This window comes from Bos grunniens, chromosome 16 (genome assembly GCF_055505025.1).
Source record: "Bos grunniens cultivar Pamir isolate PY7600 chromosome 16, Bosgru_T2T1.0, whole genome shotgun sequence".
Classification (NCBI taxonomy): domain Eukaryota; kingdom Metazoa; phylum Chordata; class Mammalia; order Artiodactyla; family Bovidae; genus Bos; species Bos grunniens.
Genome location: NC_141180.1, coordinates 30,617,528 through 30,638,629, shown reverse-complemented (window position 1 = coordinate 30,638,629; position 21,102 = coordinate 30,617,528). Strand labels below are relative to the sequence as shown.

Sequence of the window (21,102 nt, the reverse complement as noted above, 5' to 3'; positions counted from 1 at the left end):
GGCGGGGCCGTGAGCCTCCAACCATTTCCGCTTCCTGTGCGAGCGCCCAGGCCGTTGGCTGGGCTGTCACGTAGGCGGAAGAGACGTAAGCGGCGGAAATTCGCCATGCTGCGCAAGCGCATTCGCGTCCTCTGGCTCCGGGCCCAGATAGTTCAGCTCCAGAACTTGGTAACGCCCAGGGACTGACTAGAGGCCACGCCCCCTCACAACCAACAAGCCAGTAGAGAAGAACTATGTGGTTGCTAAGGGAAACCTCTAGCGGCAAGATGGCGTTCGCCAGTGAGGGACGCGCGACCTCCTGCCTGCCGCACCGGGAGCTTCCAGGAAGGCCACCGCGGGACGGTAACGGCCGACTACCCTACCGGGCCTCCGTCGGGAAGGGAGGGAGGCGGACAGGTCCGGGCACTCGCTGAGCATTCCCCCACCTTCACTGCGAACCCAGCTCGCACCCCTGGGAGCTTTGTCGTCCCCAACTCAGGTGTCTGGGTGCCCACGATATGGGCGGGGTACCGGGCCCCGAGTAGCAGAACCGGCTGGGGCCTGGAGACCCAGTTGGGAGGAACTGAGTCGACCCTCGGTGACCCAGGGTGGCGGGGCGGGCGCCTCTGCACGGGTTGGGCGCTCAGCATGTCTGCTGTATAAACGGATTAACAGGGAGAGTTGTGACCCAAACAGCTTTTGGGGAGGAGTGGGGGTGAGGTTCACTAAGAGGTGAAACGACAGACACCTAGAGAAGCCCCGGGATGGCCCCCACCTTGTGCGTGCTTGTCGTCAGCCAAGTCATCTGTACCTGGTGCTCAGCTGGGTGTCCTTTCAACCTTCAGGTTATGGGGTCTACGTTTATCCGAATTCTTTCTTTCGATACGAAGGAGAATGGAGAGGAGGCAAGAAACACGGTAAGGACAGGCTATGGCCTCTTGCTGTAGCCATTCCACTGACAGCACACATCCCAGAGGAGCTGGGGCCACGTGCCTGCCTGCCATACCGGGCCCTCACTCATGCCCATGAGGGGCCATCTCCTGCAGAATGGGGGACCCAGACAGCCGCCTTGGTGCTGATGAAAACTGTCTTTATTTTTTCCTTGAAGATGAAGAGCCTGACCATTTTTGTAAAAAAAGAATCTAAATAGCAAGGAGAGCAAGTAGCAAGTGAGAGTCCCCTGGCGTCCACCCCAGAGGCAGACCTGGACTTTCCAAAGTTTACTGTCACAGTTGTATGCCTGTTTGGGGTTCTGTCTGCTCGAAGCCTCTGCAGATTTTTCTGCCAGAGGATTGATCTTTCAGTATTTTCTCATGAACTATTTGTGTATCAGTTGGCTGCCAGTGTATTTTGAACCTTTTGACTTTTATGGGAGTGTTTTTGCCACGTGGGTGTTTCTCCCTTTTGTGCTGAAATCTGTGAGTCTCTTCCTGACCTGGACAAAGTGGTTCCTTCTTTTCAAAATGTATTTTTCAGTGTTGCCTCATGCTTTTCTCTCTCTCGCCCTTTCTCTCTCTCTCTCTCCCCCCCCACCCCCCGCACCTCCCTCTGCACCTGCGCTGACAGAGGCAAGATGGCCGTTACGTGCCCTCTGAGGAGATCTAGGGGCAGGGTCCCTGAGGTTTTGATGGCCCAGACAGAACCAAATACAAAGACCTTGCGACCTGCTCTTCTCCCTGCCGCACACAGGCCCCAGCAGTCACTCCCAGCCACAGCCTGACATCACGATGTCTTTCACCAGGTCGGGGGAAGCTGCTGTTTAAAGATGGGAGTTACTACGAAGGTGACTTTGTGGATGGAGAGATCACGGGAGAGGGCTGTCGGCACTGGGCACTGACAGGTCAGCTTGCCAGCGTTTCTTCCTGAACCCACCCTGCTGTGAGCTGCCCCCTCCTTTCTGGATGCAGAAGGCACTTGTGTCTAAACCTGAGGACCCCTGGCTCCCCAAAGGTGTCTCGTAGCGGCCTCATGCCAGCTTGGGGCGGGATGGCCCCTGTGCTGCCTGCAGGACCTCAGACCCTCACAGGCAAGCGTGAAGTGGATTTTTGGTGGAGAGAAGTCTCACCCCACAGACTCTGGCCTGGAGGGGCCTCTGCTCCAGGCATACAGATGCCCCCGAGAGGGTCCCTAAGAGAGCGGGAGAGGATCGTAGGTGATGGGACCATACCCACTCTGTGTCATCTCCCTCATCCACCAGCGTGAGCTGTGAGATAAACATATACCCTGCTCTGTAACCACTGCTGCCTGGGAGTCAGGTGAGAACTAGGTAATCATTACCCTGAGGATGTCAGGAAGCGGTTCTAACCCTAGACACGGCTTCCTGCCTCCCATCCAGGGAACACCTACACTGGACAGTTTGTTCTGGGAGAGCCCCAGGGACACGGCATCATGAAGTACCAAGCCGGCGGACATTACGAAGGGGAGCTCTTCCGTGGCCTGAGAGAAGGTCGGGTGTCCGCAGCAAGGTGCAGGGTATGGGCTGTGGGGCAGGCACTGCAGAGACTTGTCCATAACCCTCCTGGGATTCTGACTCAGGGCCTGACGGCCCAGGCACCAGCATGCTCCTCTGTCCACTGAGGTTCAGAGTAAGGGGTTTACAGCAAGCCACCCAGACTTGGTGACTCAGGTCCCCGTTCTGTCCTTGCGCTCAATCCTGGGCTGGGCTGGCCTCGTGGGGGTCGCAGCCCTTGAGCAGGGCTGTGGGGCTCCTGGAGTGAGAGGCTGATGGCCCCCCCGATCCTCCACTCAGTTGCCATCTCCATACCCTGCCAGGCCAAGCCAGTCAAGAGGCTACGTGTTGGGGAGGCCGGACAGCCTGAGTCAGTAGGCCACATGGAGGGGAACAGCACCAGTCAGAAGGCCACCATGGGGAGGATCAGTGCTGGTCAGGAGGCCACGTTGGTGGGGGGCCAGTGCGAGTGAGGCCCCCGGGGAGTGAGGGGAGTGGCTATGCCCACAACAGCCCACCCCCTGCAAAAGTCCCCGCCCCTCCAAGGCCTCCCCGTGGAGTCTGGATGCACTCCCCTCCCTGAGTGTCCAGATCTTGGAGACACCACGTCTACACTGGCGATTTCTCTGGTCTCTGGGTCCTTTGAATAGATGGTGGAGGCCCAGGATGGCCACATGTCCTCATCCTCAGCATGAACTCACTCCTGTGAGCTGGCCTTGACTACACCGCAGCACCACCCGAGTGGGACATCAGCATTTCAGTCTCTATTCTGGGGGATCGTGGCCCTTGAATGGCACCCCCACCCTCACTTGGGACCTTGAGAACTGAACCCAGAGCTTCTCCCACTGCGTGTGGCTGCCCAGCTGTCCCAGATCAGATCTTGGGGCCGAGGGACCCCATGCAGCTCGGTCCCCAGGGGTACCAACGCTAGCTTTCCTCCAGACAATCCCCTCCCCTAAGGGAGGCACAAGGTGACCTCTGCTCTGGGCTCCTTCTTCAGGACACGGGTGTCTGGTGGACGCAGATGGACAAGTGTACTGGGGGTCGTTTCACGACAACAAGCGGCACGGCCAAGGGCAGATGGTCTTCCGGTGAGTCCACTGGCCAGCGGGCCATCCCTCCTCGAGCGCCTAGCCCTGAAAGGAGGGTCTGTGTGCCTTGATGGGATTCTATAATTTCTCTCTTAGTTATTGAACTTGGTTCTATGTGTGTTTAGTAGAAAAAATATCAATCTCCACCTCCATTTTCCATCCCATGAATAAAATATCTGGTAGGAAGGTGGAGGTTGGGGGAGCGTAGAGTGGGGCTGAGAGCACGCCCCCCCCAGGTTTCTCCTTCAGGCCTGTGGCTGGGCATCTTCCAAATTCTGGGCAGTTTTCATGCAAAATCCTACCCTGGGGTTTGCAGGGTCCCTTCCTCCTTGCGCTTCCTTCCCCGTCATCTTCCCCAGTCTTCACACCTGGGACCCAGCAAGCAGGGCCGCCTGTCACTGCACCCTGCCAGGCACCCAGGCTGCCTGCCCCTCCACCAGGTCCTGGCAAGGCCGCGGCTCACGCCATCTGTTCTGGGCCTATTTTTGCCTCAGTCCCGGGGACATGCGCTGGGGCCCAGCCGGGGAGCCGGTATGCGTCAGTGCAGCCACCTGGCCTTCCCGGCCTGAGAGCAGCCTCTGCGCTTGCCCCCAGGAATGGCGACAAGTACGAGGGCAACTGGGTCCGGGACCAGCGCCAGGGCCATGGGATGCTGCGGCTCGCAGATGGCTCCACCTATGAGGTACTGGGGGCCAACCAGCCAGTGTCCTCTGCCCTGGGCACCCCCAGGTGCAGCAGGGTGTTGTCCTTCTGACCCCGTGGGGTAGGGACGGCCCCTGTTCCCGTTTCGCTGATGAGAAGGCTGAGGTTCAGGGAACTTAAGGTCCAGCCACTCACACCTCTTCATCCATCTGGTTCCTGATCTACCCTGTGACCAACACTGTCACCTGTGGGCACGGCTGGTGACGCCTTTTTGAGGGAACATGCTTGGGGGTCCCAGTGAGCCAACGACCTGGGGAAGCAAGCAAGGCCCTCCCCCTTCTCACAAACAGGGCTCTGTGCCCCCCGCCCCCGCATCATGGCAGCTGCTGCTCTCAGCTGCCATGATGTGGGGGCGGCTCTCGATGGGGTTTAGGTGCCATGAGGCCAAGAGGGGCGGGCACATGGGAAGACCTTCTTGGTCCCTAGAATCCATCATCCTTGTGCTTCCTGGACACCAGCCCATGTGTCTGGCCGGGAGCCAGGATGTTGGTACCCAGGATGTGTGTCCTGTCTAGTGGTTGGCTGGCAGGGACAGCCCAGCAGCCCACCCGGTGGATGAGGAGCCCCACTGGCTCTGTAGAGATGCCCAGGGTCAGAGAGTGTCATGTGAGCCCAGCCTGAAGGATGGGAGAGGCTGCGTGTGCAGACAGCATGCAAGGGCACTGTGAGCAGAGCAGGGCGAGACTTGGCTACCGGGCAGGAGGAAGTCTTCATGGCCTGAGTGGGGTGGGGGCAACAAGGCAGGAGGTCGGGGCAGTCTCACATGTAGACCCTGGAGCCACAAGGGGTTGGAGTTTTATTCTAAGCATCATGGAAAGTGCTGGAAGAAGTTGATGGCCTGATTCCTGTGTTTGAAAGGTCCCTCTGTTTCTCACTCATGAAAAGAGGTGATGGTGACCAGTGTGGCGTGTGGGACTAAACTTGGAGTGGTTTGGAGGTAAAGACATCGGCCTGTTTGACAAGAGCAGAAGTGAGGATGTCCCCACATTGATGGCCCGGACATTGGATGGATGGCAGTGATGCCTGAATCTGAACCAGGAGACAGGAGCCACACCAGCAATTGTGAAAATGTTAACAAGTGAAAGGGAAGAAGATACTGCAAGGGGTGGAAGCAAGAATATGGAAAAGGCAAATGGGAAACTGGCCCAGGAGGTGCCCCCAAAGGTGGTGTTTTGGGACTGGCTTGGCTGCATCCTTGAGCCCAACCACCGGGCTGAGCACCTGGGAGACGTGAGTGACTCGTGGCTGCAGCTTCAGGAGTGACCAAGCTGCCATCGTGCTTGGCTGTGACAGGATGGCTGTGAATGCATGACAGTGGCCATGAGGCCCCCAGTGTCCTGGACACTCGCAGGGAAATGATGTGAGCTCAGGTCTGCATTCAGCTCCACTGCACCCTCAAGAGGCCCTCCTGTCTCATAGTCTTGGGGCTCAAATAGAATTTGATCATGTGGGTTGCAGGATTAGGCTGTCAGTTGAATTCACATCTTTGCCAATTTTCTCATGTGCAAGTTAGAGCAAAGTTTGGAAAGGAAGTCCCAGGAGACAAGGGAAAGCCCAGCCCCTCTGGAGATGCAGGCAGGCTGCAGCCACAGTCCAGTGGGCTGGGGAGCTGCCCAGGGCACCAGGCGGGTGTGCAGGAAACCTGGGACGCAGAGGAGCTCACCGAGCACAAACCCCTGAGCCTGAGGGGTCAGGAGAGGGCACGCTGGAGCCCAGGGGAACCCCCTTCCCCCATCGTCCCTGCAGTGCCTGCCTAGGATGGTACCAGCCGGTGATGGGACACGTTTCAGGGTCTGGCTCCCAAAGCACAGAGCTGGGCGAGAAGGGTGGATTTGGGGCTGAGAGGTGGTAAACTGGTAACTGACTGGGGCCCTTCCTGAGATGGAGTGGCCTGGAAGGGATCATGGGAGTCCTGCCCTGGCCACAAAGCTCCCCACAGCATGCTCCCTGACGTGCTGGTAAAATAACGCTGTGCTCAGGTACCACCACCTCCCAGGCCCTGGTCCAGTGGCTGGCTGCTCCCGGGATGTTGTGTCCACACAGCTGCCGGCCGGTGCCTGGGCTGCTGCGTTTGACAGTCTGCACTGGAGCCTGTTTGCAGAGGCCACTGTGACCCAGCCACAGCTTTGTCTCGTCTCCCCACGGGGATGTCTGTCCATTCTCATGGAGCCCTTTGGGGCTCCCCCTGGGCAGCCACAGCCTGAATTCTGTAGAGCTGCTCTGGAAGAAATACAGGGGACCCAGAAGAACCCCCATGGCGTCCATACCTCTTGGGCTGGCAACCAAGGGATCACAGCGCCCTGCACTGTCCTCAGGGCCTCGCTGACTCTCACCACCCGACTCAGAGACGAGGAGGCCTCCCAACCAGGGGGTGGCAGAGACCCCACCTTCTTCCAGAGAGCCCCATAAAACTTCGCCCCCACCTCCACCCCACATGCCCTGCCCCCAGAGGCTGTGCGGGTGCCTCCAGGGCTATCCTGGGTTCCCCCTCTCTGCCTCCCTTGCAGGTCTCAGCTCAGCTGCCCACCCCACTGGCGTCCACCAGGGGGCAGCCCAGCCCTGCCGGCCGCTGTCCCATCGAGGGCTGCTACAGTGCAGAGCTGCGCTCTGGGCTGAATGTCAGATGGAAAAGGTAGAGCACCAGGGGGCGGCAGCCCCATCCCCACCCCTCCACCCCTGGGCACTTTACAGGTGAACAAGAGTCCTTCTCCAGGATTTGAACTGTCCACCTGTGTTCCCATTGCTTAGCAGTGCCCAGCCTCAGGGCCTCGTGCTCTGATGACCTGCCTTCCACCCGGGCCCTGAGCGCCTGAATGGTCAGGAAGTGCCACCTGCCCTCCCACCCCCCACCATGGTCACAGTCCCCACCAGGGGCAGACACCCAAGCCCTCAGGCCACCTTTGCCAAACGGCTTCCTGACACCGTGGACACAGGCCAGGCCTGCTCACTCAGGGTTGTGGGGTCAGGGCTGGTGGGAGGACAGGGCCGCATGGACGTGGGCTCCGGGTCTCAGTGCCCACCTCTGAACTGTAGGGCTGCCTGCTGGTCTGACCTCTGGGCGTGGGGGTCACCCGGCAGAGGCAGATCCACCACAGGGAGCTGGCGCATCTCCCGTGAGGATGCAGCTGTCCCCAGGCTCTCACTAGGCAAACAGCTAGCTTTCTATTTTGTAATTTTATTGTAAAATACATTTAACATAAAATTTATCATTTTAATTCAGTGCACAGCTCAGTGGCATTGGGCCCATTAACGTTGTTGGGCAGCCACCCCCACCATCATCTCTAGGACTTTCTCCTCTTCCCAAACCGAAGCTCCACCCCCACCCTCCTGCTTTGTGTCTGTGTGACTCTGACTCCTCCAAGGACCTCAGAACAGGGATCACATAGGATTTGTCCCCGGGTTTGTCTCACTCAGCATTGTGTCCTAAGGTCCATCCACGTTGGAGCAGGCGTTAGCACTTCCTCCCTGTTTGAGACTGGGTCCTGCTCCATCGCACAGATGACCCTTCCACACTGTATCTGGCCGCTCGTCCATTGATGGACACGCAGCCTGTCCCCACCTTGGCATCTTCCTGTGAGTGACGCTGCTGTGAGCCTGTCCTGCTCCAGACTCCCCTGAGAACAGTGTGCCTGCGGGGTCACATGGTGATTCTGTTTGTAACTTTTTGAGACTCCACACCATTTTCCATCCCCACCAGCAGCACCAGTGTTCCCATTCCCCCACGGGCTCTCAACACCTGTGTTTTCCGTTTTCTAAACAACCTGGGTGCCGGCAGTCAGCCCTACCAATAAGGTGATCGGGAGGTGAGCCTCGTCCACTGTAGCCATGGCCTCTGCTTGGCTGTCTGGCCTCTGCCGAACCCTCCTGGGGGACTCCCTGCGCTCACCTCTCTGGGGTACCTCCTGAGGCCGGCCCCAGGTACAGCCGTTCCCCGCTTGAAGCACATGCTCATTATCTAGGGATGTATGAGATGCCTCGTGTGGTGGGTGGGGGTTCCTCCACCTTTTGACTTCCACCCTCAGAGTCTTTGCCCCAAATTGAGGCCCGGGCCTCCCCAGACTGCACCTTCCCCAGCACCCTGTTGCTCCAGAAAGCCATTCTGGGCTCCCCTCACCATAGACCCCGCAGTGTACTGCTCTTTATCTCTCCTGCAGTGATTTGATTTCCCAGAAGGCAAACGGTTTGTCTTCTGTGGGTGTTTTTGTGTCAGAGCCACAACCCCCCACCACCCCGAGTTCCCTGCCCCTGCCTCTCTTCCAGCAGCCCAGTCCGTTCAGTGGGAAAACGTCCAGTGTGGAGAGCAGGAAGGCCCAAGAGAAGGGCAGCCAGAGCCCTGGCGTCACTGCACAAGGACCACCGCTGCCTTGTCTGCAGGGCCTCCTGAAGCCGAGCTTCTCAGGGAAGCTTTAAAAAAATTAGCTCTAGAAAAATCTTATCCCTGAAGATCGATGCAGTAAATCTGTTATAAAGTAAGAACAATGAATCCCAAACCCAAACTGACTCCACTGCCTTGTGGTGGGGCCAGGCACGCAGTCAGGCTGGGTGGCCATAGTTTGCAGAAGCCAGGTCATCTGGTCCAACCTGGGGCCTGAGGGTGTGTCTGGCATGTGCCAGACTGTCTGTGCTGCTCCCCCGCCGAGGGAGATGGGGACACGCATGCCCAGCAGCGGCAAGCTCGTCACTCCTCCTGAGGATGTGGCGTGGGCTGTTGACCCCCAGGAGCACCAGGCAGCCCCTGGGAGAGTGGCGTCCTTGGGGCCGCCTCCGTGGAGTGCAGGGAACGATCGTTGGCCACGGAGGTGAGCGCATGCCCGGCAGGGGGGATGTAGGCTTGCTGTCCGCTGAGGCTCGGCCTTGGGTGCACGTGGATCGTTCCTACCTGTGCAACAGTAGCACATGGTTCCGCCAGCCTCCGTCCATCCCCGGGGCACCTCCGTGCGCGTTGGCTGCGTTTCTCGTGTTGGCTTTCCTGGGGGAGGCCTGCTGGTCGGTGCACCTGCTCACTGCAACAGAGCAGGTGGTGGCCTTGTGCGCGTCCTCACCTGCTTCTCACCTGTGCATCCGCAGGAATGCCAGGGTCCTGAGTGCGCAGCCAGAGGTCAGTCTAGGAATGGAGGCCCTGACCCCAGGAGCACCATGAGAGGTATCGGCCAGTTGTAGCATCGCCAGCGGAGGGGCCTGGGCTGCCAGAGTGGAACCCGCACCACCCTGCATGCCGGGTGAGGAGGGTAGACACAGACGGACCCGCAGAGGCAGCTTGTTTATGCAGCAGCAGAACTTGTCATACTTTGAAACCCGAGTAAACGAGTAAACCGAGTAAACGTTTGGCCAGGATCATGGTGGCCAAAGGTGATGCCTTAGGAAAGTGAGGGGTCTTGTGTCTGCTGAGACTGACAGTGGTGGCAGGGCCACCAGCACTGGCCTGTGTGGTCACTGTGGCCCCAGCACATCACCTCAAAATCTGGAGACCCTGGCCCCTGCAGTCGCAAGCTCAGGCAAGTGACTTGGGCCATGCCCCTGCCTGGTCTGGGAGCCAAGGCCTCAGGAAAGCCCCCACCTGCTCCAGGAGTGAGTTTGGTGACAGTGGGGGCCGCCCCCTCCAGACTGCAGATGCCACTGAGGCAGGTGTTGCAGAGCTGGGCCCTGGCCCTGCTGGTGTGTCATCAAGACCCCAGTGTCCTGGGGAGACCTGAAGGTGAAGAAGAGACCAAGGAGGAGCCAGGAGGGTGGCCTTCTGACCAGGGCAGAGATTCAGAGTGTGCCTGGGAGTGCCGACAACGCAAGAGGGGACAACACAGCCACAAAAGCAATTCTAGGAAAACCACCAGTGCTTTCCCCGGGAAGGAAAAATAGCGTCAGTTAACGAGAAAATGGAAGGCTTTCTTATCTCTCCTTGCTTGAACTATGGTGTTGGAGAAGACTCTTGAGAGTCTTGGACTGCAAGGAGATCAAACCAGTCCATCCTAAAGGAAATCAGTCCTGAATGTTCATTGTAAGGACTGATGCTTAAGCTGAAACTCCCAATACTTTGGCCACCTGATGTGAAGAACTGACTTATTTGAAAAGACCTTGATGCTGGGAAAGATTGAAGGCAGGAGGAGAAGGGAACTCAGCTCCTCAAGTAAAAGGCCAGGGAAGAAGTTATGAACATGTACATCCCCATCCTGCAGCTGCGAGGCCCTGGGCCCCCCAGCAACCGTCTGCCACCGGCATGGCTCACTTACCCCTGGCGACCATCTCCTGTGTCCCCTGCCCCTCCTGTGTCCTAACGGGGGCCCCATGCCCTTCTGGCTCTGTGTGTGTTATGGAAGAACTGTGTGTGGCCGTCATCCTCACTTCCTCCCTGCCCCTCGCTAGCACGCACAGGTCCTCACCTAGACCGGGGGCAGTGGGGGCTGGCCTCCTCTGTAAGACGGGTTAACCCGTGTTTGTTCCTGCTTGGGAGCATGTTGGCTGACTGAGAAAGGGCAGAATTTTCAAAGGCGTGATTTATAACTGATTAGATTCCACACTGTTGCATTAGTTACATCGCTGGGGTCTATCTGTCCCGAGTGAGTTCTTTGTCGAAGCCTAAGCTGGTGGGAAAGGAGAGGGGCCCAGATTCCAGGAGCATGATTAAATGGCTGGTCAAGGGTCGGGAAGGACCCTGGTGGCAATTAGACAGCGAGCACTGGACAGAGACCTCCCAGGGAGTTGATCCTGCTGACACCCGGTGGGGGGCTCCTGGTCTGATGGGCAGGTTCACAGCCCATCCGCTTGGCAGTCTGTGTGCCCCCGGCCGCCCTCCAAGGTGCTGCGTGCTGGATTTGATTGCATCTGCTTCTGGCTGAGCCCAAGGTTCTGCCTTCATACTTTTGAAAACCCACATCTCATCTCAGACCCCGCCCCCCTCCCCGACATAGTTGAGTGGCCCTGGGTCCATAGCACTGTCAGAGTGTCGGCATGTGTGCATTCCTGCCCTGGTTGTCTCAGGAGGCCTCTAGGGAAGTGTGATCCCTGCCACCAGGAAGCTTGTGTCCTGACCAAACAGACAGGCCATGGCCACGATGCGGAGGGAAAGGAGGGGCCAACGGGCACAGAACTTGGCCTCCCATGGAAGTAAGGTTTGGGGTCACGTGATGGAGACCCTCAGAGGGGAGGCCCAGGCGGTCACGTGGGGGAAGGGCCATGCACACCGAGCTCCCTTCCTCTAGCTTTCTGTGACTGGACTCCCAGCCTCCCACCTGCCCCTGGACATCCTCTGCATGTGGCCCAGCTCCAGAGGCCTGGCGTCCAGCCCAGCGGGGCAGGGGAAGGGGAGGTGACCCCAGCACCACTGCGTGGGATGAGGATGAGGCCCACAGCCACCCGGGCAGACAGCACTCACCCCGGCGCAAAGTGAGCGCAGCCCCTGCCACGGAAACGTGGAGGCGAAGGGCAGTGCGGCCTCACAGGAGGGCTTTGTCTGTGAAGGCGGCCACCCTTCCCGGGGCCATAGGCCAGACTGCATCCCGTTAGACCATCTGCTGATGCCCAAGCCTGGGGCCTGAGCCAGGGTGGCTTCTGTTCCCCAGCGCGGAGCCGCAGAAGAAGGCGTGGACATCAAAGCAGAAGGGCTGAGGGGGTGGGGCGAGGACAACTAGTTCACTTTGGCTCGTGAGAGGTCTGCGTCTCACCAGCCGGGGTCCTGCTTCCTAAGTGTGAGCTGGTGACTTGTCAGGTCTGGGGACGGTGTCCTGAGCAAGGGAAGCAGAGCGTCCCAGTGACTTCTTCGCCCACAAGCGTCACCGCCAACCCTAGCCAACAGACTGCTGGGGCTCGAGCAGGGGAAAGGTCTGGTGCCCACATTAACCTGCCCCACATACCTGGGGGGCCACCCTGCAATCCCAGGGCTATCCCCACCCCAACTCGGGACAGCAGCCCAGCTCAGGCACACACATGCCAGCACATGGCATGACGCAATGATGCACACAGATGCACGACACAGAAGCCTGCGTGCATGCACATGTGTGCACAGGAGTCCTTCCTAGGAGCAGGCATCAAGCCCAGCAGATGCTGCTCAGAGGCCATGCCATTTCCAGGGATGGTCAGCGGGCAACTCTGGGGCTCCCCACCTCTAGCCTGGATGACAGCAGGGGCCCCCATGCTAGCTGTGGTCCCCACCTGCTATGATACCTAAGGCATCGCCCCCACTTTAGCCTGGTCAGCTGCCTGCAGATATGAGCTGCATCTTAAGGGACGCGATACAATGACTGTCAGGTCATCGAGCCGGCCCTGAGCTTTCTGGGAATGTGGCCCCCCAGTCACTATCTGGCTGGCTTTGCCATCTGGGTGTGGGGGCTGAAGGGATGAGCTGCTCCTCAGCTCCAGGAGAGCCAGGCCTCTGCCCACCTTCCACCCAGCTGGCTGCCCGGCTCCTGAAGCTGACCTGCTGGGCGCCACAGTTGCCCGACATCCCACCTGGAGGGCAAGCCATGGCCATGCCCTTCCCGTCAACTCACAATGAGATTGCAGTGGCCGCGTGCTTGGAACAGCCTTGGAACCTCCTCCCCCAAGTCTGGGGGCATCTGAGCTCTTTAGGGCTGCAGCCTTCAGGGGCCGTTCCCACCTACTGGTCCCTCCCTAGGGCCAAGAGTGCCTGCTGCAGGGCCCAGCTGCTGGGTGGCCTTGGGGCCTCAGAGGGCAGACCACGAAAGTGGGAGCCCAGTCAGCTTCTGCACCAAACATGCCTTGGGCTGATTCTTCTTCTAACAGGAGCAATTCATAGTCAGTAAAACACCATCAAGATCTCAACTTTCCATGAAAATAATCTTCCTGCTATTTTCCATCCTACTTCCACTCTGTCGTGTGTATCGGTTACAAAGCAGGCTTGTTACAGGGGCAGCAGGGCCGCGGTGTGCATGAGCCGGCATTGCCCAGGTGGGCTGTGCGGGTTCACGCTGAGCTTTTAATTGGCCCTTTCATCATCAAGGAATGAGCCAGAGCGCTCGGCTCCACCACCCCACAGGCCTCCCGTGATCCTCTGCACAAATGCAGCGTCTTTGTACTAAAAGCGTTTTGTGCTGTAAAGTATTTGGAGCCGTATTTTGTTTGCATTTTGCATTCAGGCCATTGTCCCTAAACTCCCAATTCACAGGGGAGTAGTGCACTGTGTGGAGCAAATTGGGTCCCCCTCAGCTTGTTTCCCCAGGGGCCCCTGAAACCTGGAGGGCAAAGTGTCCTCAGGGCCCAGCCCGCCTGAGCCCACGGTTCTCTCTGCAGGGACAGTGGCACAGTGGCGTGTTCAGTGGACAGGGCAGCATGGCCCACTGCTCCGGGGTCATCTACCGAGGGATATGGATCAACGGTCACCCCATGGGTAGGTACCCTGGCTTTGCTGCTGGCCTCACGGGGTCCTCCCAAGGGTCACATCTGGGTCAGGCCATGTCCTCTCCTGGTTGGCGCTGGGCAGCTTCATGGGAGGAATGGACCGGCGGGCTGGGATGAAGAGGGATCTACAATCCCCTTTTGAGAAATCCATGCTCTGTGTGGTCTTACCGGGTTTAAGACATGCAGAGGCCCCTGGACTCTGGAGCCACGTGGTCCTGCAAGCAGGCCTCCCAGTCACAGGGTCTGCCAGTCTTGGACTCTCCCAGCCTCAGGGCTCTGGGTGCCTGGCCCCCTGCCTGGTCTCCGTCCTGCCCCTACCCTGAGCTCTCTGCACTGCACGTGACCTCAGGTGGCCTGTGGCCTTCCAGGTCCTCTGCTGGGGCCTTCCCCCACCCTGAATTGCCCCCCGGGCATGTGTGGGGACCTTCTGTTAGCCTCCAGGACAAGGGCACCACCCTAGGGGTCAGTCTGGCTGGGGACTCGAGTCCCTGATCAGAACCTTGGTACCAGATCCATGGGTGCAGCTGCTGACTCAGAGCTGCAAGTAGGCCCCTGGCCAGGCCAGCTTCCAGGCAGGTGGTCGCAGCCTCATCCAGCACATGTCAGATCATGGACTCAGACACAATGAAAGCAGGGCCCGGGTCAGAACGGTGGGCAGGAGGCCGTGTGCACTGGACACCGCTGAGTGGTCACTTGCACTCAGCAGTCACCTCTGCCCTGCCCTCCCCCAGCACCATCAGGTGGGTTCAGAGCTGACCCTCAGGATAGGGTTCATGGCATCCATGAAAACCCCAGCCCTGATGGCCATGCCATCCACACCCCCCTCATCCGGGTGCCCCAGGGATGGGGCTGAGCACCTGCTTAGGGCATGTGGGGTGCCGATGCAGACCCGGAGTCCCCAACCCAGCCCCCATACACACATCTGTGTGCTCTGTTCTCTGCAGCACAAGCCACGAGGATCGCAATTTTGGGTCCAGAGGTGATGGACACAGCTCAAGGGTCTTCCCTCATGTTGACCGTTCAGCTGCAGCAGGACAGCGGGGAAGTGGCCACAAGTAAGTGTCTCCAGGAAGACAGTGAGCTCTTCAGAAAGACGAGCAGCTGTCAGCTCGGGAGACAAGATGCCACAGTTGTCTCCTAGCATCGGGACTCTGCCCAGGTGCCCCCGTTTTTGAGTTCTTGCTGCTGGGGCCCTGGCAAAAAGGGTGGCAGGGTGCGAGCCTCCAGCTGGTGGGAGGCAGCCAGCCATATGGGGCCTGCGTGTGCATGTGAGCACGAGGGCTCTTTGTGTGCCTCCATGTGAGCACGTGGGCTCTGTGCATGCCTGTGTGTGTATGAGTGCATGTGCTCCATGCATGCCTCCGTGTGTGTGTGTGTGAGCATGTGGGCTCTGTGTGCCTCCGTGTGTGTGTGAGCATGTGGGCTGTGTGCCTCCACGTGTGTGTATGTGAGCATGTGGACTCTGTGTGCTCTGTCTGTGAGCACATGTGCATGTGTGTGTGAGCATATGCACATGTGTATGCCTGTGTGTGTGCACGTGGGCAGCCCTCCCTGGTGCTCACTCAGAGTCAGCGGACAGGGAGGTTGCAAGAGGGCAGGGCCAGCCGTTCAGCCTGCCAAGAGGAGGGCTTCTCTTGCTCCTCCTGGGGTAACCAAGGTGGACAGACGCCCATCCATCCAGGCTGCATTTAGATGCTCGGTCTGCCCTCCAGCCAAGCAAAGGGACCACCAGGCTTCTCACCCCATGAGCAGAGCAGACCCCAGGGGGCAGAGGGACAGGGCAGGACTACCAGGGATAATCACTACTGGTTCACCTCGGCTCCGCGGCTCTGTGAGGAAGCATGGTGTGTAGCATAAATCAAGTATATTTAGTCACAATTGGTTTATTTTAACAACTTCATCACAGTGTCACATACCGTAAACTCATCTATATTCGGTGAGCCAACGATTTGTAGTAAACTTGCAGAGTTGGGCAAGCATCACCACACCCATTCTGCTTTGGAGCATTTCCTTCTGCCCAGAGAGACCCTTGGCTCCCGCCCCATGCCTACCCTCCACCCTGGGCACCACCAATGTCCGTTCCCAGAAGCTGCTCGTGGATGGGATCCAGCCTGTGGCCGTGCTCTGCCCCTCAGCCCACCCACGCAGCCCTGCTCGCCCCTCCGTGGGCCGCACACTTGTGGTCCTGCGTCCCCAGGGGCCGGTCCCGTCCTGGGTGCTTGGCTGCAGGGGACATCTGTGCGCAGGGCCTGGTGTAAACATGGCTCACTTCTCTCAGGCACACATTCATAAGTGGGCTTGCTGGGTCATGTGGCAGGTTGGCATTTGCATTTCTAAGGAAACACCCAAATGGTTTTCTGAAGTGGCAGTACCATTTTACAATCCCGTCAGCAACATATGAGGTTCTGATTTCTCCCCATCCTCGCCAGGGAGTGGCCATCCTCAGGGTGTCCAGTGGCACCTCCTCACGGTTTTGATCTGTGTTAACCCAAAACTAATGATGTTGAACAGCTCTTCATGTGTGTATTGGCCATTTGTATATCTTCACAGAAAAGTGTTTATTCATGTATTTCACCCAGTTTTTAAAAAAATTAAGTGGTTCGTCTTTTTACTTGTATACAAGTTCTAAATGTGTTCTGGATATGAGTCCTTTCTCATGTGTATCTTTGCAGATATTTTCTTTCAGTGTGACCTTTTTGTTGTTGTTGTTGTTGAGTTGCTCAGCCTTGTCCCACTCTTTGTGATCCCATGGACTGCAGCACACCGGGCTCCCCTGTCCTCCACTATCTCCCAGAGTTTGCTCAAATTCATGTCCATTGAGTCGGTGATGCCATCCAACCATCTCATCCTCTGCTGCCCTCTTCTTCTTTGGTTAATATTGTCTTTTAATGTTCAGAGTTTTAAAAGTTCTTTTTTTTTTTTTTTTTTTTTTGCCATACAGCCTGTGGGATCTTACTTAGTTCCCTGACCAGGGATCAAACCTGTACCCCTACAGTGGAAGCGCAGAGTCCTGACCACTGCACTGCCAGAGAAGTCCTCAAAGTTGGAAATTCTGATGAAGCCCAGTTTGTCAGTTTCTTCTTTTATCGACTACGGTCTTAGTCATGCATCTGAGAATTCTTAACCCAAGTTTACAGAGATTTTCCTCCTCTTTTCTTTTACAACTTTGGCTCAAGTTAATTTTCATGGATCAGATAAAGGTCTGAATTCATTTTTTCTCACGTGGATTCCAGCTGTCCCAGTGCCATGTATTGAAAAGACTGTTCTTTCCCCACAGAATTGCCTGGGCACCTTGGTCAGAGGTGACTTGACTGTAAGTGTAAAGGTTTACACGTGGATGGATGTCAGTTCCACTCCATCGATCAATATGTCTGTCCTTATACCATAGCCTTCCAGTAAGCTTTCAAAGCTTACTGGGCTTCCCCAGAGGCTAAGCGGTTAAAAAAAAATCTGCCTGCCAATGCAGGAGACACAAGATCGATCCCTGGGTCAGGAAGATCCCTTGGAGAAGGGAATGGCTACCCACTCCAGTATTCTTTCCTGGGAAATCCCATGGACAGAAGAGCCCGGTGAGCCACAGTCCATAAGGTTGCAGAGTCAGACACACCTGAGCATCTGAGCGAGCACACAGCACGTGCTTTGAAACTGGAGATTCCTCCAGCCTTTACTTCTGTTTCAGAATTGTTTTGGATATTCTTGGACCTTCGTATTTCTGTATGACTATTCTGGGATCAACTTGTCAATTTTTGCCCCCAAAAAGGGAAAAAAACAAGCCTGCCTTCTTTGGGATTCTGTCAGGGATGGGTTGAAAAAGCTGGGAGAAGCTGACTCTTCTGATTGGCCTTGAAACATCTCTTCATCTATTTATCTTCAGGTTCATCAATGTTAGTATTTTTCAGTGTGCAAGTCTCACTCTTTTGTTAAACTTACTAATAAATGATTAATAATTTGCATAGGAACCTGGATTGTTTGGTCCATGAATCAAGGTGAATTGGAGTGGTAAATCAAGTGGTCAACACCTTAGGAATCCATGAACTAAAATGTATGGGAATTTAATTCAGATGAGCGTTATATCTACTACTGTGAGCAAGAATCCCTTGGAAGAAATGGAGTAGCACTCACAGTCAAAAGTCTGAAATGCAGTACTTGGGTACAGCCCCCAAAACAACAGAATCATCTTGGTTCATTTCCAAGGCAAACCATTCAACATTATAGTAATCCAAGTCTATGCTCCAGCCACTAATGCTGAAGAAGCTGAAGTTGAACGGTTCTGTGATGACCTACAAGACCTTCTAGAACTAACACCAAGAAAAAGATGTCCTTTTCATCATAGGGGACTGGAATGCAAAAGTAGGAAGTCAAGAGATACCTGGAGTAACAGGCAAGTTTGGCCTTGGAGTACAAAATGAAGCAGGGCAAAGGCTAACAGAATTTTGTCAAGAAAACACACTGGTCATAGCAAACACTCTTTTCTACCAGCATAAGAGACAGCTCTACACATGGATATCACCAGATGGTAAATACCAAAATCGGATTGATTATGTTCTTTGCAGCTGAAGATGGAGAAGCTCTGTAGTCAGCAAAAAACAAGTTTGAGCAAACCCAGGAGATGGTGAAGGGGAAGCCTAGCGTGCTGCAGTCCATGCGGTTTCAGAGTCAGATACTACTTAGCAACTGAACAACAACAAAATTTATCATTATTCAATTATAGTTTATTGATACATTTGTTATTTCCTTTTATGTTATTACAAATGGAATTGTTATCTTCGCTTCAGAAATTGCAAGACTACAGCTGATTTATGTATGTTTTATAACCTTGCTGGGCTTGTTTGTTCTAACTAACTTTCTGAGGATTTCTTAGGATTTTCTGTACAAAGGATCATGTCATCTACAAATAAATACAATTTGCTTTTCTTCCTTTTCACTCCCACCAGCAGTGGCTGAGGGCTCCCGTCGCTCCACCTCCTCAGCAGCACCAGTTACTCTGTTTTTCTGGTTGTAGTTGTCCTGGTGTCTCACTGTGGTTTTGACTTGCATTTCCCTAACAAGTAATGATGTGTGCAGCATCTTTTTATGCACTTGCTGGCCATCTGTAGATCTTCTCTGGAGAAAAATCTATACAGATCCTTTGCCCGTTAAAACTCTGGGCAACTTGTCTTTTTATTCTGAGTAATCTAGATTTCTTTATATATTCTGGATATGAGTGCCATATCAGATATCTGATTTGCAGATATTTTTTCCTGTTTTATGGGTTGTCATGCAGTTTCTTGACTGTTTCCTTTGAACACAAAAGTTTAAATTTTGATGAAGTTCAGTTTATTTTTATTTGTCTTGTTGTTTGTACTTTTGGTGTCATATCTAAGAAGACTGCCTAACTGAGTCATGAAGTTTTATTCCTCTGTTTTCTTCTAAGGATTTTATATTTTAAGCTCTTACATTTAGCCTAATGTCTATTTGGAGTTAACCTTTGTATGTGGTGTGAGGCAGGGGTCCAGCTTCATCCTCTTTTGCAAGTGGATGTCCAGTTGTCCCAGCTTCGTTTGTTAAAAGACTATTCTTTCCTCTCTTCCCCCCTTGAATTACCTGGGCATTCAGTTTGCTACATTTTGTTTCAAATATTTGCATGTCTGTTCATAAGGAAATTGGTCTTGATTTTTTTTTTCGTTGTGTTGTCTTTGTCCGGTTTTGGTATCAGGATATTGCCAACCTCATAAAGTAAGTTGGGGAAATTCCCTCCTCTTTAATTTCCTGGAAGTTTGTGTCGAATTAGTATTGTTTCTTAAACGTTTGTAGAATTCAATACGAAGCCCACCTGGGCCTGGAGATTTCTCTGTGGGAAGATTTTAAACTACTAATCCCATTTCCCTTGCATATAAGCCTATTTAGGTTATCTGTTTGTTCTTGAGTGAGCTTTGGTGTTTTGTGTCTTCCAAGTTGTCCGATTTCTTGAATGTTCATGACATTCCCTTGCTCCCTGCTTAATGAACTGATATCACCTCTCTTGTTCCTAATATGGATTACGGATGTCTTCTTTTTTTTTTCCTGAATAGTATAGTGAGACGTTATCTGTTTCATTGATAAACAGCCTACTTTTGGTTTCATTCGTTTCTCTATTGTCTGCTTTTTATTTCATTAATTCCTATTTCTATCTTATTACTTCCTTGCTTCTGCTTAGTTTGGGTTGAATTTTATTTTCTTTTTTCACTTGTTAAGGTGGAATTGTTTCCAAGGTTCTTTCATACTTTTCTTTTCTAATATAGAAGTTTGTTGCTATAAATTTACCCCTTAGTACTACTTTAACTGAATCCTGCAAATTTTGATGTGGTATGCTTTCATTTTCATTCAATTTGAAATACGTTCTGATTTCCCTTTTGATTCCTTTTAGACCCAAGAGTTATTTAGAAGTGTGTTGTTTCACTTCCAAATATTTGAAGATTTTCCAGAGATCTTTCTGTTACTGATTCTAACTTAATTCTATGTGGTTAGAGTCATACCTTGTATCTTAAATTCACTTAAATTTTTGAGACTTGTATTACGGCTCAAAATATGGTCTGTTTTGGGAAATGTTTGGAGTGCACTTTGAGAAGAGTGTGGATTCTCTTCTTGAATGGAATTGGATAGGATATTCTATAAATGTCAATCAAGTAAATTGTGTTGATATTTTTGTTGAGTTTGCTATATCCTTACTGATTTTATGTTTATTTGTTCCATCAGTTATTGACAGTGGTATATTGAAATCTCTGATTATGCTTGTGTTTCTATTTATTTCTGCTTTCGTTTCTATCAATTTTAGCTTCATGTATTTTGAAACTCTGTTATTAGGGGCATAAACATTTAGTATTTTTATGTCAATTAATTGACCATATCATTGTGAAATTATCTCCTTTATGCATGCTAATAATCTATGCTCTGACACCTACTTTTGTTGATATTAATGCAGTCACTCAGTGTTCTTTTAACTGGTATCAGCATCGTCATCCATGCTTTTACCTTTAACCTATTCACGTCCTTATAGTTTAAATATATTATTTTGTAGGCAGCATATACCTAGGTCCTGCTTTTTTATCCATCTCTCTTTTAACTAAATGGTTTACACCATTCACATTTAATATAATTTTTAATACAGTAGGTTCAAACTTACCATTTTACAATTTCTTCCTTATTTTCCCTGGCTGGTTTTTTTCCCTTATATTCTATTCCTTTCTTTTTTGGATTAATTGAGTTTTTTTTTTTAATTCTATTTTATCTCCTCTTCTGGATTATTGATTATAACTCTTTTCTGTGTCATTTTAGGGGATACTTTAAGGTTTACTTAAAGATGTAAATATACATCTTTAAATTATCAGTCTAACTCCAAGTGCTATCATACTCCATCATCGACAGTATAAGAGCTTTACAGTTTATACTTCCTGTCTACAATACAATCTTTATGCTCTTGTTTCAGTACGTTTTACATTCATGTGTCTAATCAGCTTTATAACCTGTAGGTCATTTTTGTTTCAACAGTTGTTTATCTTTGGGGAGTAGCTGACA

The 21,102-nt window shown here is 53.6% G+C and overlaps 1 protein-coding gene across 37 annotated transcripts in view; it reads left to right on the top strand.

The window, feature by feature from the left end:
* The first annotated feature begins 60 nt into the window (after positions 1-60).
* The window catches only part of MORN1 (MORN repeat containing 1), a 49,282-nt gene continuing 28,240 nt past the window's right edge, over positions 61-21,102 (top strand). For 4 of the 37 annotated variants that reach the window (XM_086342506.1, XM_086342525.1, XM_086342518.1 and 1 more), the window contains exons 1-8: positions 258-342; positions 825-896; positions 1,721-1,819; positions 2,315-2,425; positions 3,429-3,519; positions 4,114-4,201; positions 13,462-13,558; positions 14,514-14,624. In XM_086342506.1, coding sequence (XP_086198632.1) covers positions 267-342; positions 825-896; positions 1,721-1,819; positions 2,315-2,425; positions 3,429-3,519; positions 4,114-4,201; positions 13,462-13,558; positions 14,514-14,624 — 745 coding nt within the window. In that variant the 5' untranslated portion in view covers positions 258-266. Of the gene's footprint in view, positions 397-824; positions 897-1,720; positions 1,820-2,314; positions 2,452-3,428; positions 3,520-4,113; positions 4,202-6,728; positions 7,437-9,288; positions 10,761-13,461; positions 13,559-14,513; positions 14,625-16,510; positions 18,484-21,102 lie in introns of those variants that run through there. The other 33 variants (XR_015142736.1, XR_015142738.1, XM_086342509.1 and 30 more) reach the window with 29 other exon arrangements.